We start from the raw sequence: 19607 nt of genomic DNA, 5'->3' as shown, positions 1-19607 counted from the left end.
CCTCTACACCTCCTTTCGAGGACGAGTAAAAAGTGTAACCCTAATACTCCGGAACAAGCGAACAAAATTCGGGACAGGGTAAATCTTACCCCGAGAACAGGCGAATAAAACGTTTTAGGGTAAAAACTTTACACTTTTTGTCCCTGGACAAGCGAAAAAAAACCACCTAATATTAACGACCAAAACCAAAATATGGAGAAAACCCGCGAAATTCAAACTTTCTTTGCCTTAAGATACCCCAACTTACTTCAAGTTTATATAGTAGACTTGGATTTTTCAACTCAAATTACATTCTGGTACTAAACCATTTACAGTCCAAACGATATTTCAGAAATCTCATTAAAACCATGTCTTAAAACGCGAAAAAAAATACGTTTTGATTTGACTTTTAAAGAAAATAAACACATTAATGCGTTTTTGGTTTGAAAATAAAGCAAAAACCTAAAATAATGCGTTTTGCAACAAGTCATTTCTCTAAGAACAAAAATTTTAAATTCGAAAATTAGTTCAAAATTGAATTTAACGTATAAAATAAGGAGAAATAAAACCAAAATCTGTAAATCGAAAATTTGGTCGTTAATGCTTTTGTGCTTTGCACGGCAGTGCAGCAGGCTTGGAAATAAGTGGTGGTCACTGGGTCAAAGACCAGTTTATTAATTGCACGGACCAGTTTGGTTATTCAAAAGCTAGGGGTTCACTGGTCCAGTCTATCAATTCAACATTATCTACCGTATTATTAACCAACTGGTCTACGTGATCACTTAAATAATTCAAGAGTTGAGAGTCACTGGCCAAATAGATCAGTTTAGAAATAACCCTTATTTCCAAGCCTGCTTCAGAGTGCTACTAGTGGCGCCTCTAACGGCTGGTCAAGGCTTCTCCCGTGTTTCGAAAGTGTTAACAGGTTTTTTGTATGGAGACTCCTGTCTAGTAAGCGAAGCGTATACATAGTCTTTGCTTTAAGCCGTGATTGAGTCTTGGCGGAATAGTATTGCGTTACCTGAGTTCCAAAACCAGATATCTAAAAAAGTTCAATTTTAGAAAAACGACTTTTTGTAGTTTTCAAACTTGCTCCTCAATATTTTTCAAATATATTAGATTATTTTACACATTTTATAGGTGGTTTTTTTAATGGTGAATTTATTTTCTTTTTATTTCTTAAGTTGAATAAAAAAATGATTTATACTCCTTTTTGGCCAGAAAATGGGGCGGAAAAGGGACGTGAGCATGCGCCAAACATATTCTTGTTTCTTTTAGACGCCATATTTGAAATCGCGCCAGCTATTTTGTATGGGAAAAATTCAGGGATTACTTCGAAACACAAGTTATTAAATTAAATATGGTTTGATGCAGTATCTTTGGTTGTAAAAGTATTTATGGAGCTCAATTAATTATATTTAATCGCTTTCCAAAGAAGATAACTCGCCTTTAGGCAAGAAAAAAACACAGAAAAAATTGGAGCCCAACGCCGAGTTTGAGGGTTTGTAGCAGACATTTTCGGAGCCCCAGGACTGGATTCCAACGCTAAATTTACCATCTAGTATAATAATACTCCAATCAAAACGTGAATTAGTGGGGAAGAAAGTCAGCTAGATAAGAATAAATAAATATGAAATTGGATAGTTACGAAATATTAAATGAAATTGGTTCCTTAGCTTAAGCCTTTTTAAGTTTTTAGTAACTTAAATTTCTAGAGATAATTCGATTATGCCTTCTTTCTAGGAAGAGTATAAAGTTTTTATGAATGAATTGGTTCAGCAGCAAAGACTTGGTATATCACTAAATTTTCATAATAATTACATGTCACTTGTAGAGATATAACCATAGAAGATAATATGGAAAACTATTCTAAAGAAGTTGAAAACTTGTCCCACCGTACACCACCACAAGATAGTATTAAAAAGACAACCATATCACCAATAGATAATTTGCATGAAATTATTACCCGAGGCTTTTCGATTAAAGTTTTGTTATAAAGGAACCCAGACAGACTACAGATGATTCAACCTGAATTTGAGAACCGAACTTTACGAGAGAGCATTAGAGCACTGAAAGAGGAAACATCACCCATGCTTTTTCCTATAGATAAAAAATTGCCCTAAAAATGGCGGCCATAGCCCAAAGCTACAGAGCGATACTACTCTATTGTGGATCAATTTATCACTGTCATAATGAGACTGAAAGTCCAATTCAAGTCTTAAATTTATTCCGAGTCTACAATTTGCAGTTGAGCCCAATCTGAGCCTTATATTAGTCAGAATCATTCCAAAAATTAAATCAGTAATTAAAATTTAAAATTAGTACTAATGTAGTTAAACATTTTTAAATATTACGAAGTAATTAACTAATTTTCTTTAAAAATATTTTTTAAATTTCTAGATTTGTTGGTTTCTAACTTACAACAGGAGTTGTTTAATATTAACACGCAGGTCAACAATATACCATAGAAAAATAAAATATATTTTACATTTCCATTTCACAAAATCAATGTTAGAAATCTCACAATTCTAATCTGAGTCAAATATTAATGTATAAAAAAACCTAAGAGCTTAGAAAGGAACTTTGTTTTAATTAGCTGTATAATTTTATACCACATTGAAATTATTTTTAAATTTCCTATAACAATAAAGATACAGGAGTTTAGAATTTTCAATCTCTTAAAACTTAAATCCTTAGTAATCCTAATGAAGTGGTTAGAGTAAACCATATCAGTTATTTTTCCACTCCGGTGTACCTTTCCATGTAAAAGAGTAGCGAACCTGCATGACTCTGATGTTATAATATACAAAAAATATATAAACCATTAGAAAAAATTTAGAACTTGCTAATAAGTTACAGAAAATATAAGACACAATTATACCCAATAACCAAATCGCAAGCCCCACCACAAATAGTTCTATAAAAATTGACAAGTCCGAGGCGTACCAGCCTGGGTTCAGGAGTACATTTTGAACCGTGCGCCAAAAACACTCCTATCTTTAGAATATCAAAGCTAATTATAATTTGTTTTGTCTAGAACCGGGCACCATTTACCCACAGTACGCCTCTGGCTCAAGTACCATAACCACACAGAGATGGGCAAAAGTACGTTCGCTCTCCGCTCTCGGGCTCTCCATCTAGTGCGAGAGCGCCAGATTGAAGAGTGACATTTTCGTTCCCCTCTTGCACTTACGATTGTAAGCTCTGTGCGAAGAGCGTATTTTCCCCTCTTTCGACGCTCTCTCTCTTACGCGCTGTCGCTCTGGAGGAAGAGCGCCAGAAAAAAAGGGTGGCACTTTCGCTCCCCTCTCGCACTTGCTATTGCGGGCTCTACGCGAAGAGCGTATTTTCCCCTCTTTCGACGCTCTCTCTCTTACGCGCTGTCGCTCTGGAGGAAGAGCGCCAGAAAAAAAGGGTGGCACTTTCGCTCCCCTCTCGCACTTGCTATTGTGGGCTCTACGCGAAGAGCGTATTTTCCCCTCTTTCGACGCTCTCTCTCTTACGCGCTGTCGCTCTGGAGGAAGAGCGCCAGAAAAAAAGGGTGGCACTTTCGCTCCCCTCTCGCACTTGCTATTGTGGGCTCTACGCGAAGAGCGTATTTTCCCCTCTTTCGACGCTCTCTCTCTTACGCGCTGTCGCTCTGGAGGAAGAGCGCCAGAAAAAAAGGGTGGCACTTTCGCTCCCCTCTCGCACTTGCTATTGTGGGCTCTACGCGAAGAGCGTATTTTCCCCTCTTTCGACGCTCTCTCTCTTACGCGCTGTCTCTCTGGAGGAAGAGCGCCAGAAAAAAAGGGTGGCACTTTCGCTCCCCTCTCGCACTTGCTATTGTGGGCTCTACGCGAAGAGCGTATTTTCCCCTCTTTCGACGCTCTCTCTCTTACGCGCTGTCGCTCTGGAGGAAGAGCGCCAGAAAAAAAGGGTGGCACTTTCGCTCCCCTCTCGCACTTGCTATTGTGGGCTCTACGCGAAGAGCGTATTTTCCCCTCTTTCGACGCTCTCTCTCTTACGCGCTGTCGCTCTGGAGGAAGAGCGCCAGAAAAAAAGGGTGGCACTTTCGCTCCCCTCTCGCACTTGCTATTGTGGGCTCTACGCGAAGAGCGTATTTTCCCCTCTTTCGTCAAGTCGCCCTTCTAAAAGTGCGACGCTCTCGTCCCTCTCGATTCCGCTCTTTTCATTTCCGTGGCGCACTTCGAAAGGGCGCGAATTTCGAATTTCAATATTTTTTCACCCTTTAATGGATTCGAAATCAGAATTTATATTTATTATAAACGTCCAAAAATTAATAATTGGGAAAATATTTAAATGTAGTTTATTTTTGTGTGATTAATTGTTCGAGTTTCAAGATATGAAGTCATACTTAACAACCTACGCTTCGTATTGTGGTGTGCCAAATTTGTGTTTTATTTTAAGCTGATTTATTTTTATTGTAAGAGAACTTCCTTACCTATTTAATGTAAGATTTTTTAAATGTAAGCTTATTGCAGAGTTTTCGTCCATGTATAGCAAGTAAGCCTATTTCAATGTTTTCGCCCGAGATATTTTAATACTACGGTAAATATTTAAATTCATTATAACACTTTAGTGGCTAATTTAGAAATTGTGATTTTTCGACGCCTTTTACTGGTCTCTCATTAATTAATATACTATTTTCCTGCCACACACACACAAATACCCTGGTGGTAGGCCAACGTGTTCCGCGGTTGGCCTACCACCAGGGTATTTGTGTGGCAAAGTAAGTTTGAAAGTAAATTTTAAACCTAGGCCTTTAAGTTAATGAGCTTCATTGTATCGGTTATTTATTTCCGTAAAAGCAATACACTTATTATCCGTTATCACTTTTATCTATCAATGATATTCGTTCATAACTACACTGGTAAAAGTGGTAAAAGTGACAAAAGTAAGAAAAGGCGTCAGTTTGATGACGTTCAAGACATTTAATGTCAAGAGCGTATTGAAAGGTGGCTTGGGTATAAAAAAAAATTATCAGAACCGTCGCCAGCGCGTTACAAATAATAAAGGGGGAACTCGGCATTTGGGATGAGTTTTTCTATATCCCGATATTTGCGGAATCTTTAGTACTGACGCCCATATATTTCATAAGCTTATTTAAAATTTCCTCGTCGTAAGTTCTAAACGTAAGTTTATTTAAACTCATAAGGTTTCCTCGTAATAATTATCTTACGTAAGCTTATTTAAAATTAGCATTATTTAAAGCGAAAACCACTGAAAAGGTTTTTCTTATATAAAATGAGTTCAATACATTATTAAAGGCTTAGTTTCACTTTGAATCTGGAAAAAAGTGTTCTATTCATCTCTGACGTACGGTGACCGTCCCGCTCGAGAAATGACCACTCCAAGGTAATGCTGAACGAGGGTCCATCAAGGGTGTAAATGGCATTAGTAACAGGACAGCCTTGTCAACGGAGAGACAGGACTGCACACTGGGAAGCGTTGAGTGGAAGATTGCAAGCTATGCTCCAATTATGGATGCTATCCAGGTCATCAAAAAGGATAACCCCAAAAAAATACACATAAGTGGATAATAGGTGTAAATGTCGTAACCTGATACTTTTACTTCAGGAATTTCCCTGGTTTTATGTTGAAACACACAGAAAACTATTATTTAAAATATGAATAGTTTTTGCAAAAAATCCCAAATAGGTCTCTAGCCATTGAAAGAAAGGATAGGTGGGTCTTTTCTGGAAGTGTTCTTAAAAAATTAAGTGAGCCATGTTACCTTCTTAGTGTACATAGAGTACACAAAATAGACATTTTACCATCTAAATTAGTCGTTTAAAGTTAACTTTAAAAAAAAATCGATTAATTACAGTAACAGTAAACAACAATAATTTTGGGCCTTGGCCTTATACACATGGCGCTGACTAAAACGACGAAATAATATCAAAATTAAACGAATTTATCACTGAAATATGGTCAATTATTATTAAAATACATGATTTATAATACCATTCCGTTTCCAAGATTAATTAGATTAAATATTACGCTTGAAAATAGGTTATAAAATCCTACTATGCCAAGAAAACGTCGTAGGCCGCTTTAAAATAAAATAGCAGACAACACTTACGACGAACTCTGCAGCCAAACAAAATCCATTCGTAATCCTTTACCCCTCCACAGCTTCCACAATACAAAATTGTAATCATGGTTAGGGTCTGATTTTCGGAACATTTCATTTCTCTCCCGCTCTCGCCAATTATCGGCTTATCTCTCCCGCGCTCTTTCGCGTTAACTGCACTACAAAATTAACTAGTCGCAAAGGATATAGCAATACGTGTACAAATAACATGATAACTTGATAACGTAGCCATATGCTGGGCAGGTTAAGATTTTCACTCCATATTTCGCAAGGAGTGAAATCGCAAAAAGAAAATGCGAGTCTAGATTGTAACATTGGGCGAGAATCTTATATTCTTAGTTCTAAAATAAAACATGAACCTATATATTTTATTATTGGAATTTTACTTATTTTCCTGTATTTCATATTCCTTTTTATATAAGATATTATATATATATATTATATTCATTATATGTTGATTTAGAAATTTTAAAGCTAAATTTAAATAATAAAACCCATATAAAGAAGATTATATTTATTTACCTATTTATTTTTATTTATATACAACAAAGGTTAGACAGAATTGTGCATACATTTTATTCAGAATATAAAGCAAATTACTCAAGGTGTTCAAATTAAAAGATAAATTTTTTAATTTCGAACAATTAAATTTTAATTATATTTTAAAAGATACGCCTTTATACCAAACAATGGTTTCCAATCATCTTTGAACGAATTCGAATGTTTTATTTGCGTAGTAGTAGTTTTGGCCCTCAGACTGTAACTGTTTTCGTAATTTCCCAACGTGGTTGTTCCAGTCCAACACTGCTAACAACCGTCTCAGAAAATACGCCTCTTTTCCATACCGAATTCTTTTATCGAGATAAATTAGACACGAATTATTATATGATTCAACGTAAAAAGTGTCACGTGCGTTCGTAAAGTCACTAGGATTTTTATATACCGTGCTTGATTTTATAAATTTTTCCAACATATCCGCGGCTCTTTTATCTTTTATGATTTTCACTTTGTGGACATAACCGCGCTCCTTACATTTAAAACCGGGGAAGCAGAGAGACTGATCGTTTTCGAAATGACAAGCCTCTCTTGCAGAAGCGGGGGTTTGAATCACAGTTTGCCATGGCCCAGTATAAATGGTTCCGAATAGGTGCCCTCTTATCCGACAGTTAGCACCTGCATTTCCAATTTTTGAAAGCGCGGTAATCCTAAATACAGACTGATATTAGCGGAATAATTTTTTCCAACTTTTTCGGATGACGACGTAAGAATTTTATGATTTCGGTCGCATTGAATTACCATTTCAAGGACGTGCCCCTTATATTTGTGATTTGAAATTTTTAATGGGCGATTGCATATAGAAGAATGGTGTTGTACTAATTGAAAATCCGGTTCTTCTGACCAGGCAGAAACCCTCTCGGAGCTCTCATAAATTCTTCGTACGCGACGTCATTTCAAGAACTGATTCTCTGGTGCAATTGGGAAGCGAAAGCCGTATAAAAATGGAAGCTTCAAGTTCTTGAGTTCTTGAGTTCGGTTTTTGCTCAACAAAGGGGTAAAAATCCCATCACGTCGAGACATGGAAGCATTACTCGTACAGCTCCATGAACGAGAAAAGCGCCTTCCGGAATTGCACGCGATTTGGAATGTCCTTCAGGTGTTCCGGAAGGGAATTCCACTCTTGGACGGAGGAGGGGAGAAACGAATGTTTCTGAATGACGAGACGGTAACCCGGGAGGACCATGGAGGCTACATGATTCCCTCGGGGGAGGCGATGCCAATCGGAAATGACCGTCGAAAGTGGAGCAAGGGCACCAGAAGCGCGATGCACGACACAGTTGACAATGACAAGCCTCTTCAGACGGCGGCACGCAGTAATGGTGTTCCACTTATAGTTATGAAGAACCCTCGTCATGGAGGTACTCCACGCGAAGCCAACACTGGCAGCGAAGCGGAGGGCTTGGCGCTGGATTTTTTCGACTGCGTTAGAAGCCACTGGTCACACCACTTGCTAATTGTATCTAGGTCAGATTGTAGAGTGTTACAGTCTTGCGACTTACATCTTAGAGACGACGTTGTCTCCAATGTCATTGATGTAGATGATGAAGAGTAGAGGTCCCAGGACCGAGCCCTGTGGGACCCCAGACGATGCTGGGAGCCAATCGGAAGTGGCACCGGGCAGAAAAACCCGAAACTCCCTATTTTCAAGGTAAGAAGAGAGCCAGTTTAGCGTACGACCCCGGACCCCATAAGAGTGCAGCTTGGCCTTGAGAAGCTCGTAGGGGCCCGAATCAAATACTTTGCGGAAGTCAAGGACAAGGGTGTATTTAAGGGGGGGGGGTTGGGGGTTCAAATGCTGATGACTGGGGGGGGGGGGTGCCTAATAAAAATCAGTGAAACTTCCGTCAGCACCCACCCTTGAAATTTTGCCTCAAAACCCCCCTGAAATAAAATTCTGGATACGCCCTTGGTCAAGGAAGATGATGTCGACACGTCCAGCCTGCTCAAGGCCAGAGGTCCAATCCTCTGAAGCCACCCCTGAAGCCGTGCTGGAACGGATTCATCAGATTGTGCTGGATGAAATGCGTAGAAATGGCAGACGCACAGACGTGCTCATCGACTTTCAGAACGAGGGACCGGAGAGCAATTGGGCGGTACTTAGTAGGATCGGATTATCTCCACCCTTGGGTATTGGCGTGACGTTAGCCCGACTCCAATCTCACGGAATAGCACCAGAGTCATAAGACAGCTGGAAGATGGTCGCAAGCGGAGCTGCTAATGCATCGGCGCACTGGCGAAATACAATTGACTGGATGCCATCAGGGCCAGACACTTTATGCGGTTTGACTTTGGTCAGCAGCTGGTGTATTTCGCCAAGAGTGGAACTACGGCTACATCATACGTCGGAAAAGTTCGCCGGAAGGTAGACGCCATTAGATTGGCTTTGTCTACTGCTGTGGTGAACGTCGTTCCAGAGCTGGAGAGATCGGGAACTCCCGCTGACTTCGCCTTCTTGGAGACTAGCAGGTAGTACTTTTTCCTGTAGGTATATCCGACGCTACTTTGTCAATATGATGGGTGCGCGCAGCTCGGAGTGCAAATTTGACCATAGCACGATGCCGACTGAAGGCTTGTACATTGGCAGCAGAAGGGTACTTCCGGGAGCAGTTGTACCTACGCTTTGTGATGCCCATGATTCCATCAGACGTCCGAGGGAAGAGCCTACCCACGGGAGATTATGCCTGGATGATAGATGCTTAGTGGGAACATGATCCGTCACCGCTTGCCTGACGGCCGAGGGGAAAGCGCTCCACGTCTCTTCAATAGAAGTGGCATCGGGGAAATGGATATCAGAGAGCGAGCGTGTCATGGACGCAAAGTCGGCCTTGTTGAGAATTCCTTGTTGGGGGCGGACCCCACGAATATTGAGCAGGAGAAAATCATGGTTCCTCTCGATTCCGCCCTTTTCATTTCCGTGGCGCGCTTCGAAAGTGCGCGAATTTCGAATAAAAATATTTTTTCACCCTTTAATGGATTCGAAATCAGAATTTCTATTTATTATAAACGTCGAAAAATTAATAATTGGGAAAATATTTAAATGTAGTTTATTTTTGTGTGATTAGGGAGCTGTCGGTTAGCTCGCGTGGCATGAAGGGCTAGCCACCCCCCTCCTACGCTGTATAACCCGGCCACTAGTTAAAAGGCGTTTTAAGTCGCAAGTTGACTTAGGCCTGTAGTGGTGACTTGGGTATTAGCCTAGCTGATTATTACAACATACGCTACGTTTTGTGGTGTGCCCAATTTGCGTTTTATTTTAAGCTTATTTATTTTTATTGTAAGAAAACTTCCTTACCCATTTAAGGTAAGATTTTTTAAATGTAAGCTTATTTCAGAGTTTTCGCCCATGTATAGCATGTAAGCCTATTTAAATGTTTTCGCCCTGTGTAGAAAATAAGCTTATTTCAATGTTTTCGCCCGAGATATTTCAATACTACGGTAAATATTTAACACTTCAGTGGCTAACTTATATTTTCTGATTTTTCGACGCAATTTCCTTGTCTCTCAATTATTAATATATTAAAGGCCTGTCACCAGTGGCGTTGCGCGTGACTTTTTTATTTTGGTTTTATTTTTTTCATTGTGTGACCTCCCCGAAACCAAATCCTGGCTACACCACTGCCCTCTAGGAGCAACAAACACAAGGAGAACGCAGCTAGCCTTTAAACACGCTACCGGAGGGTTGTGTACGAATTTCATTGGACGAACGTCACGAGCCTTTACGCTGAACGTTTTACGGGCGGGGGAAGACAATTGCCGAATTTTCCCCTTCCGACGGCAGCAGGCGCTAAAGGGTCTAGCCAATGAAAAACGTACACAAGAAAATCCACGACTTTTGACGGGTTGCGTTCTCCTTGTGTTTGTTGCTCCTAGCTGCCCTTCACCCTTTATATTTACTTTTCTGCCACACAAATACCCTGGTGGTAGGTTAACGTGCTCTAAAATTTTAATTAATCCAATGATCATTTAAATGCAGTATAGCTCTTACGTAATTAATTTAAACTTATAATATTCCAATTATAAACTTATAAAACAATTATAATTTGTAGCATAATGAGTGATTATGTTATTTACATTTTATATTATTATATTTATGTTTATCAATATTTTAATATATTTATATTTATTTATATTTTTATATATATAAATACTATTGTGTGGTTAATTTACACGAGTTTTCCGGTTGGAAAAAGTCGGTGTAGACAGCAACGAAACGCTTCGTATTATAGTGTATCTATTTTATAACACAGCGTAAGCTTATTTCTTTTTATTAAAAGGGAATCTAACGTTGCATTGCAACAAATTTTAATATTCCTATTTAATGTAAGCGGCTAATGTATAACATGTAAGCTTATTTAAATACGTGTAGGCCAACTGTTAACCGCCGGTGGGGTTCAACGGCGACATATTTTAACGCAGCCGATGGCTTTTTGCACATATAAAATCAATATACTCCTAAACTGTCAAACCATTGTTTCGCTAAGGCCATTACCATAAGTTTATAATATTTAACATAAGTATGTCTCTTTGGGAAATATTTTACTGAGGGTTATTCACGGAGTGACGTCATCCCGGTAAGAAAATTGCCCCTAGCGAGGCGCCGTTAATGGCTAGTAAAAGTACTCTACTGACCAATACATTATAAGTGAAACCTTTGTATCAAAAAGAGAATGGCCCTGAAAAGGGCCGTTTTTTTTCTTCTACTCCACATCTACTGAAGCATCTCGTTCCTCCGACAAATCCATCTATTCAAGGGTATCCGCCCACTCCTTGAATGTCAGTAAATATGAGGCGTTTTTTAAAGTGATTCGGCTTCGTCGATACCTTAATATCGACCCAGCCACCGAAAACATCCTCTCTACATCAGCGCTGGCCACTGGGATGCTTAACATCCTTTTGGCCAACTCCGCCAAAACTGGATATTCTTTGGAGTAGTTGCTCCAAAACTGTAGTACGTCGGTTTCCATCGGTTGAAGCCGCTCCTCCAGATACCTGGCCACTTCATTCTTCAAGGAGCTATTCCTTTCGACAGCAGCTGTTGGTTGTTCCGCAGCATGGTTATTTCTGACGCGGGACCACATCCCACCCCTGGACGCCGGCTGGTCCCCCTCCTCGTCCACAGGAATCACTGGTTCCGGTAATCGGGCGGCAAACTCCGATAGATGCCTGATGGCATCCTCCTCCTTCAGCGAGCGGAAGATTTCTCCTCCCTCCTTCGTCTGCAACCCATTTCCGATTGGAAAAGATGCTGTAAAAATCATCTATTAATTTTGTTCTTATAACTGGGAAGAAAAATTACTTTGAGGTATATTACAAGGAAATAATGATGTTTTCCCTCTGGGGTCTAATATGGCGGCTACCACGTAATCGGGGTCAACAATCTCTTCGAAAAATCTCGACTTCAAGTGAGCTAATAGCTCCTCTTGAAACTCTCCAAAGAACCCCACTCGAGCGGCGGATATCTGGTCATAGGTATCTAGAAGAGTACCTATGACCAGGTGAGAAAGTGGCTCTCGCTTCTGAAACGTGTCCGTAGCCACCTGGATCGGTTTTAAAAACCGCAGCAACTCCTTCATCTGGTGAAGATGATCTTCCTCTGGCATCTGATCCTCGAAGACCCCGGCTTCAAGGAAAGTGGCCTTGAGCGCCGTGATCATCCCTTCCTAGAGAAAGTACAAAAAGGGTAACGGCGAAAATGGGGTGCATTAGTATAATTATCTTTGTCATACTCAGTTTTTAAGATGCCGCTTACCTGCACTAGTCGCTCCATAGCGGCATAGATGGAGTTCCATCTCGTGACGCCGATGGCCTTGACGTCAAGACCATTCGGCGATTTTGAGCGAAAATATTCGCTCCACTTGGTGGAGCGACGCAGGAACGACACCCAATCGCTGACATTTTGTATCATCCTTTTCACCCGAGGAACTTTCTTCACGGAATTGTTAACCACTAACTGAAGTGAGTGGCAAACGCACCGTTTTCTGTTCCAGGTTCCGTGAAGAGCGGAGTTGTCTAGGATGCAATCGGGTAAGAGGTCGCCTTCACCAGGAGACTGAGGGTCAGAGCTCTGTCCAACCAATAGGAGTTGGCTCCACGTATCCCACCCTACAATCGAAAAAAAGAGTGCCACCGTATCTACCACTTATTTAGTGAAACGAAATATACCGTCATCTAAAACGAAACTCTCGTCATCCGATGAATCAATCGAAGATTCTAGATCGGAATCAGAGGACGCCGACGACGTTGGAGTTGTGCAAAAGCTCTCCTCTTCCGCCTCTCCTATACGGGGCTGTCGCAAAATATCTAACAAGTTCACCGCCTTAGTGATATTTGACGCGTTGTCCGCGCAAATACACGAGATCTGGAAATGCTCAACATTAATTTATAATTCTCGTACAATGAAATATAATTTCTTACGGAAGACTCGGATAGACCGAATTGCGGCGCCAGTGTGTGCACCAGAAAAATGGGCAAATGCCAGCAGAAGGTTTCGGAATTTAAAGTTCGAGTCAATAAATTGAGCTCGAACTCCGAGAACCGACTGCTGGCGCCGGCTCGACCAAATGTCCAACGTCAGGTGTAACGTCCCCTGTGCCAAATTGCCAAGAATCCTCTGACATGTAAAACAAATGAGCAATGTTATAAATACAACTGCAAATAAATAACTTGAGGATATTTATTTGTAACATTCCAAAAAATTTCTTTACCGTGATTTTCGGCTTTAATTCATTCGTAACGATGTGCGCCAACTCAGAGGTGACGGACCTCCGGCTAAATACGTCCAGGGATGGGTTGGCGAACGCCATTACCTTTCGAAAACCTTTCCCGTCCACCACGCTGAAAGGCAACCCGTCAATGGCTATCATATTGACAAGCCATCGCTTGAAGAGGGCCTGGTTGATTTTCTTGGCGGCCGGGTCCAGTTTGGTCCTCTTAGATGGTGGAGGAATCAAATCGCTCCCCGATCCCAAAACGTCCATCTGGTATTCGCCGTCGTCGTTGGAATCAGGCGTCAAAGAAAGATTATGGACAGCAATCTTATAAGCAAAAATAAATGAAAACACGTTAGAACTGAAAAAAATTTCAAGGCGTAAATATTAAACTTACGGCATGCCGTTCCATAGCGTAAGCGCTACTGACTCCCCCGACGATCAACTGATTACAACCGTCGAACTTGCACCGCCCCACCACAGAAATGGCAGGTGTGCCATCAGCCTCGAGATGGTTTCCGACGTAATCGAAATGCAGATGGATATTTTTTCGTCCATATCTGCCCGTTTCGAATTTCTCAACAATCGAGGGCACCCTGACCGTAGGTCTGGGAGTACCCTTAGGCGGTCGAGTCGGTCGCAGACGACCATTACTGTTGGTAACGGGCGTCGTAACTCCGATACAAACTAAACTACTAGAAGACCTGCAATATACCGATTCAGACGTATAAATAAAGGGCATAATTTGTAATTACAGGAAAATTTCTAAAATTTTAGCATTAGAATTTTCACGCGTTCTTTAAAAATTAAAATAAATTAAATGTAAATAAATATAGAGACTACTTAAGAGATACTTTTTCACCTATTACAGTACAATTTAAGTAATCTAAGTCTAGCCTATTGAAGATAAAGAGAAAATTTCGATATACTTACATAATTATCTCCAAAGCAACAAAAAACCTAGTGAAAACTAAGGAAGCAGCGAAAAAACTTAGTGAAAACTAATGAAGCAGCAACTAGCGCAAAGATAATACTTGAAGATGGTAAGATCGACAAGAAACTGTGCTCCATTTGTGTCTTTTGCCCCTTTTTATACCATCAACCGTGCCCCAACCCCTTTCCTCCCCCATAACTTTTGACGCGTTAATTGTTGCATCCAAAACCCGGCATAGGATTGTCGCCCCTCAGTCGCCGGGTTCCAAAATTTTACCTGTCCGCGCGCGGACGTTTGAGCCTTCCACCGTGTATTTGGTCAAGCTAAAATGACAAGAGTGAGGCCTGCGGTCTCCTTCGCGTATTTTTCCAAGACGGATTAAAAACACAATAAGGAGCGGAGGGGAAATTGTTTTTGCGCTTCCAGAAAGATTTTTGAAAGTAATCTATAATATCAATTGACCATCTAATCAAAAATAGCGAGTGAATTTTATGATTGAAGTGGCTCGAAAAATAGTTAGTGTAGTCTAATAAGATATTATTAAATCGAAATTAGGGACGTCATTTGGGTAGGGCAGGGAGGTGCATTTGCCCCCTCTGATTTTTTTTACCTAAAACTGTTCATGAATAAATTTGCATTGAGCTGCATTAGAATCGTACTGTTTAATTTCATGTATTGGTGCAATAACTATTTCTATTAAATATTCAAATAATAATAAATTTGTCGCATTTTTGCTCTGGAAACTAAAGTTTTTCCACCGCCTGTTCTTTGGTCATTCTCAACCCGCTTTCTGTGCTGCGTTGCACAATAGTCGATATGACCGGAACGCCGAAACGGATTTTCGGCGGCGTTATCCAACTGGCATATTTTCAGAGAGAAGTGTTGCCAGACATATTTTTCGAAAATCTTAATGCTTAAAATAATTTTGAGAATTCTTATAATTAACAAGATATAAGGTCCTAACTAATTCGCCCCTCAAATCAGTTTCAAAACGGTTCCAAAGTGTCTAGTGTGGACGTCGCTTAAATTACTTTTAAAGGTTGAGCCTTCACCTTGTATCTTAGGGTTTAAAAGCAGCTAAATAAGCCTACTATACCTCATAATGTAGATATGGTGTCACGCGCATAAACGTAATTTTAAGATCCGTCAATAACTGTAAATCTCGTTAATTGTCATACTTATTGTTAATATGTTTCTCATGTTTATAGTTAGTGAAAAATATGGTATTACTTCTGATTAGCCTCCCTTAATTTCAATTACCTTGATTACTAAATAAACTAATAGATCAGCAATAAGTATCCCACAATTGAAATAAAATTACCTGTTTTTCTTTCAAAAATATTAGAAGAATTAATTATGGTAAAAATCGATGGTCATTTCATTTACAAAAAAAAACAAGGTTGATTTTTGATGGCTATACCAAAACGAGTTATCAAACCCGAAAATATGAAATATAAGTATGAACCTAAGTAAACGCTTACGTAACTTTAACTATAATTAGTATAAAGTTACATGGTTTTTGCTTTCAGGCGACGAATAGCGTGCACTCAGCCGTCGAGTAGGGCTTTGGAAAATATAATTTCTGATTGGAAGTTAGACTATCTGATCCCCTTAAGCCTACTAATTTGATTGATGACATACTTATGGGTAATTATGTTACATATGATATTATCCATTAGATAAACAGCGATTTAATATGCAAAAAATATTTTATATTTTGTCGGATAATTGTAGTTTATCTTCATAATAAATCCAAACGCCGAGCTCTATGTATATTACAGCGTAGTTTCCGTGTTTCAGCCAGCTTCCGATTCGTATTTCCCAACTTTCAAAATCGTTTCGGAAGCGCGAAAATAATTTCCCCTCCGCTGCTTAGTGTTTTTAATCCGGCTTCGGAAAATATCCAAAAAGACAGCCTACTGTAGGCCTGTTTCTCTATGACTATGTTTTCATGGAGGTAGGAAATGCGGATTTGATTAAATCCCGATTTTGTTCTCAGCGGGGAGCTTTTTAAGAAACTCGTATTTGGACGTTTTCATGGAAGTCCACTCTCGACTTTCAATCGGGTTTAAACCCCCCAGAAACCTCTACACTTGGAATGTTCTGACTACTCTCTCGACTTCCTTCGGTTAAGGGCAGCTGGCCGGTCGTTTCATTTTGCAGTAACGCGTGATTAGTGTAAACTCCAAGCAAATGGATGCCAGTTTAATGCTAAAAACCGCTTTAGCTTTAATTTCCCAATTTATTAGCTTAGGAAAATTAATATGTCAACGAGCAACAAATTCAATCCTAAGAAGGAGAAGAATTGTTTCGTTGGCCATTACTAAAATTAAGCTATATTCAGAATTCGGTTCCACTAACTTCTTCAAATGAGCCCAATCCTACTTTAGAGTTCTTATCTGTAGTTTACGTCACTGGGAATTTACCAGGTTACCACCCCCTCTTCCGCGGCTTCTTCGGTTATTTTATATAAAAATTAAAAATGTAAAAATTGAATTGTTCGCGTACGATTACAAAAAACCTATTTGCAAAATTTACTAATTTAATCACGTCAACAATTAAATGTATTGTTTATATCTTTATATTTACGCTTACATTTATTTTTTATTTTAAAAAAGTGTCGTTAAAACCTAGGTTAAAACATGTGAAACCACAACTTTTTAGTAGTGCTCGGAATTATTTATTCATTTTCATAAATTGCGATATTTTTTTTCGTCATTTTTGTGAAGAAATAAACTTCTTATGTAACCAACGATTTCGTTAATCTACTACTCATTCAACTTATTCAAATAAATAATTGTTTTTATTAAGTTTTAGGTGTATCCACTTTCGTTTATTCAGCTATTTCATCTTAAAATATTACTATATAAATTAAGGCTAAAAGTATTTATTCGCGAATAAAAAAAAACAAAGTCCGAGCACTACTTATTAGTTACTACATTTCCAACTAAATAAACCCCCAGTGTGTCAAACACGTGTTCGTGCGTTTTCATTCGTAGAAAATCCGAATTTACCAAGGAAATACGGGTGCGTTTCCCGTATTTCAGAAAATACGTATTTTCTCAAATACGAGCGTTTTCATTCAGTGTAGCACGGATTTAGAAATACGGATTGAGGAAATCCGTATTTCCTACCTCCATGAAAACATAGTCTATCTTGTCATTTTAGCTTGACCAAACACACGGTGGAAGGCGCGCGGAGGTAAATTTTTTTGACCCGGCGACTGAGTGGCGACAATCCGATGCCGGGTTTTGAATGCAAAAATTAACGCGTCCAAAGTTACGGAGGGAGGAAGGGGGTTGCGCTAGTCTCGAGATAGCAAATATCGAGATATTAACAATAATAGAAAAACCCATCCCAAAGCCGAGTTGCCCCTTTCTTATTGGTAATGCGCTTGGAGACGCCAAGTCTGGCTATCACCTGTGGCCGAAACTTTCGCTTTTCTTAAGCCCTATCCACACGGCCCCTGTTCTTAACTTCTTATCCCGTTCTCAACCCGGCCAAATTATGGGGGGGGGGGGTAATCAGTGCCAGTAAATCCCATATAGTATCCCGGTCTGAAAACCCCTCCCGTCTCGACTTGGTAAATCCGGAGAAGTCTTCTTCATTTCTTTTTACGATTTGGTTTCGACTGTTTCGACATGAGCTCTCTCCCAGACAGCCAAGAGTTTTTGTTGATGGACGAGCCAATTCCGTTTCCAGAATCTCAAGATTGGCCAGGGTATGACCTGGATGACACGCAAAAATTGTGCGACGCAGCGCAGATTGCGGCTGGTCATCCGGTCATTTCGCCCGTCAAGCGCCAACCTCCAGGTACTATTATTAATCTCTTACATTTTTTAATTGTCACACAGGAATGGACAACCGCTGTATCGTGATCGTACCATGTTTTTATTATTATTATTATAGAGCGTAACGATTCTGAATCTGAAACCGACCGTCATGACCGTTTGATGGAAGGGCTTCGTCTTCAATCGGAAAACTGTTCTCTGAAACGTATGGACAACTCATTAATTAGTATTAATATTATAGGTTTAGGTTTATTTATTTCGTAATTTGAAATTGCAGGACGACTCGAAGAGGCAGAACTGTGCTATTCGTCGAAATTTGCCCGCATGGAAAGGGAAATTGGGAGCAAGGACGCCAAATTAATTGAGGCTTCGGTAGAGAAGAGCCAATTGCAAGATAAACTCAAGAGTTATAAGAAGGAGCTAAATGAAGCGAACAGAATTTTAAGAAAAGTCTTAACGGGCTGTTCTTGCAGAAATGCACCAAAGACGGAAGGCGTCAATTAATTGGCTTTGATTAATCATCAGATTAATCAAAATATAAAAACGGCCCTTTTCAGGGCCACTCTCCTTTTGAAACGCAATAAGGTTTCACTTATTATGTATTGGTCAAAAGAGTACTTTTACTCTAATAGTTGAAATAAGCTTACATAGCGTAGTTTCACTCTGTCAAACTTATTTGTTACTTCTGGTCATACGTTGAAAGCGATAAACACACATTCGACCAGTGTCGAATACAGCATAAGGGGTTTTTTTTTTCAAAAGTACCCCTTGACCCCCTAAATGTTTTCTCCTATATCGCTGTCCCTCAATAAATAAAACTCAAGGTGGGTCGGGGGCCCTACGAGTGCCGGGTAAAAATATCACTATTTCAAAGTCTGATATTTGTCATATTATGCTAGATATTATGAAACTTCCAAGCCAAAAAAAACTGTATGCAAATTTTGGTCGAAATCGAAAGGGGTCGGGTGTTCTGCTTCAGGCGTTTTGTCATGAAATGACCCACACACAAATCCCTATTGTGTGTAAAAATCAGAGGTGGGCAAAAAGTTGCGAGCGTTCGGAAAAATGAGCATATAGAGTTTTAAACACGGCTTGCTCAAGTGAGCGAGTACTCAAGGCAAACGAGTTTATTTTCTCTATCTCTAATTGAGCAGCCTCTGGGCGAGCGCCGAATAGTTCGCTCCGGCGTTGATGGCTGACGGCGCGCTGAGGGAGATTCCCCCCTCGACGGGTTAGTTCCCTCACTTTTAAGCGCTCACCGCGCGCTGAGCGAGATCTCCCGATCGTCGGAATAGCCCCCTCACTTTTAAGCGACGCGTTAGTACCCTCAGTAGAAAGCGCTGACGCAGCGTTGAGGGAAAATTACCGAGAGAAGGAATAGTTCGCTCAGATTTGAGCGCTAGCTACGCGCGGATTTTGATCACGGTGAGCGACGGTAAAGTTCGTTTACGCAAATCGCTCACAGCGCGGCGAGCAAAAATTTCAAAAATCAAACATTAAACTATTACTCGGCTATGGGTTTATTATTTACTTTTTTTATT

The 19607-nt window shown here is 40.0% G+C and overlaps 1 protein-coding gene across 1 annotated transcript; it reads right to left on the bottom strand.

Annotated features, from left to right (window-relative positions):
• Window positions 1-11376: 11376 nt before the first annotated feature.
• On the bottom strand, window positions 11377-15376 carry LOC149921886 (zinc finger BED domain-containing protein 4-like). Its single transcript, XM_090162180.1, has 7 exons — window positions 15372-15376; window positions 13739-14045; window positions 13441-13668; window positions 12797-12992; window positions 12384-12736; window positions 11931-12294; window positions 11377-11879 (listed from the first exon to the last, which is right to left on the bottom strand). Exons 1-7 carry the CDS (start codon window positions 15374-15376, stop codon window positions 11377-11379), a joined length of 1956 nt encoding a protein of 651 aa, XP_090018306.1.
• Window positions 15377-19607: the final 4231 nt, after the last annotated feature.

Source organism: Leiobunum rupestre, chromosome 11, assembly GCF_980474605.1.
Source record: "Leiobunum rupestre chromosome 11, qqLeiRupe1.1.hap1, whole genome shotgun sequence".
Taxonomy (NCBI): Eukaryota; Metazoa; Arthropoda; class Arachnida; order Opiliones; family Sclerosomatidae; genus Leiobunum; species Leiobunum rupestre.
The sequence above is the reverse complement of the archived record's forward strand: the minus strand, read 5'-3'. Positions and strand labels throughout refer to the sequence as shown.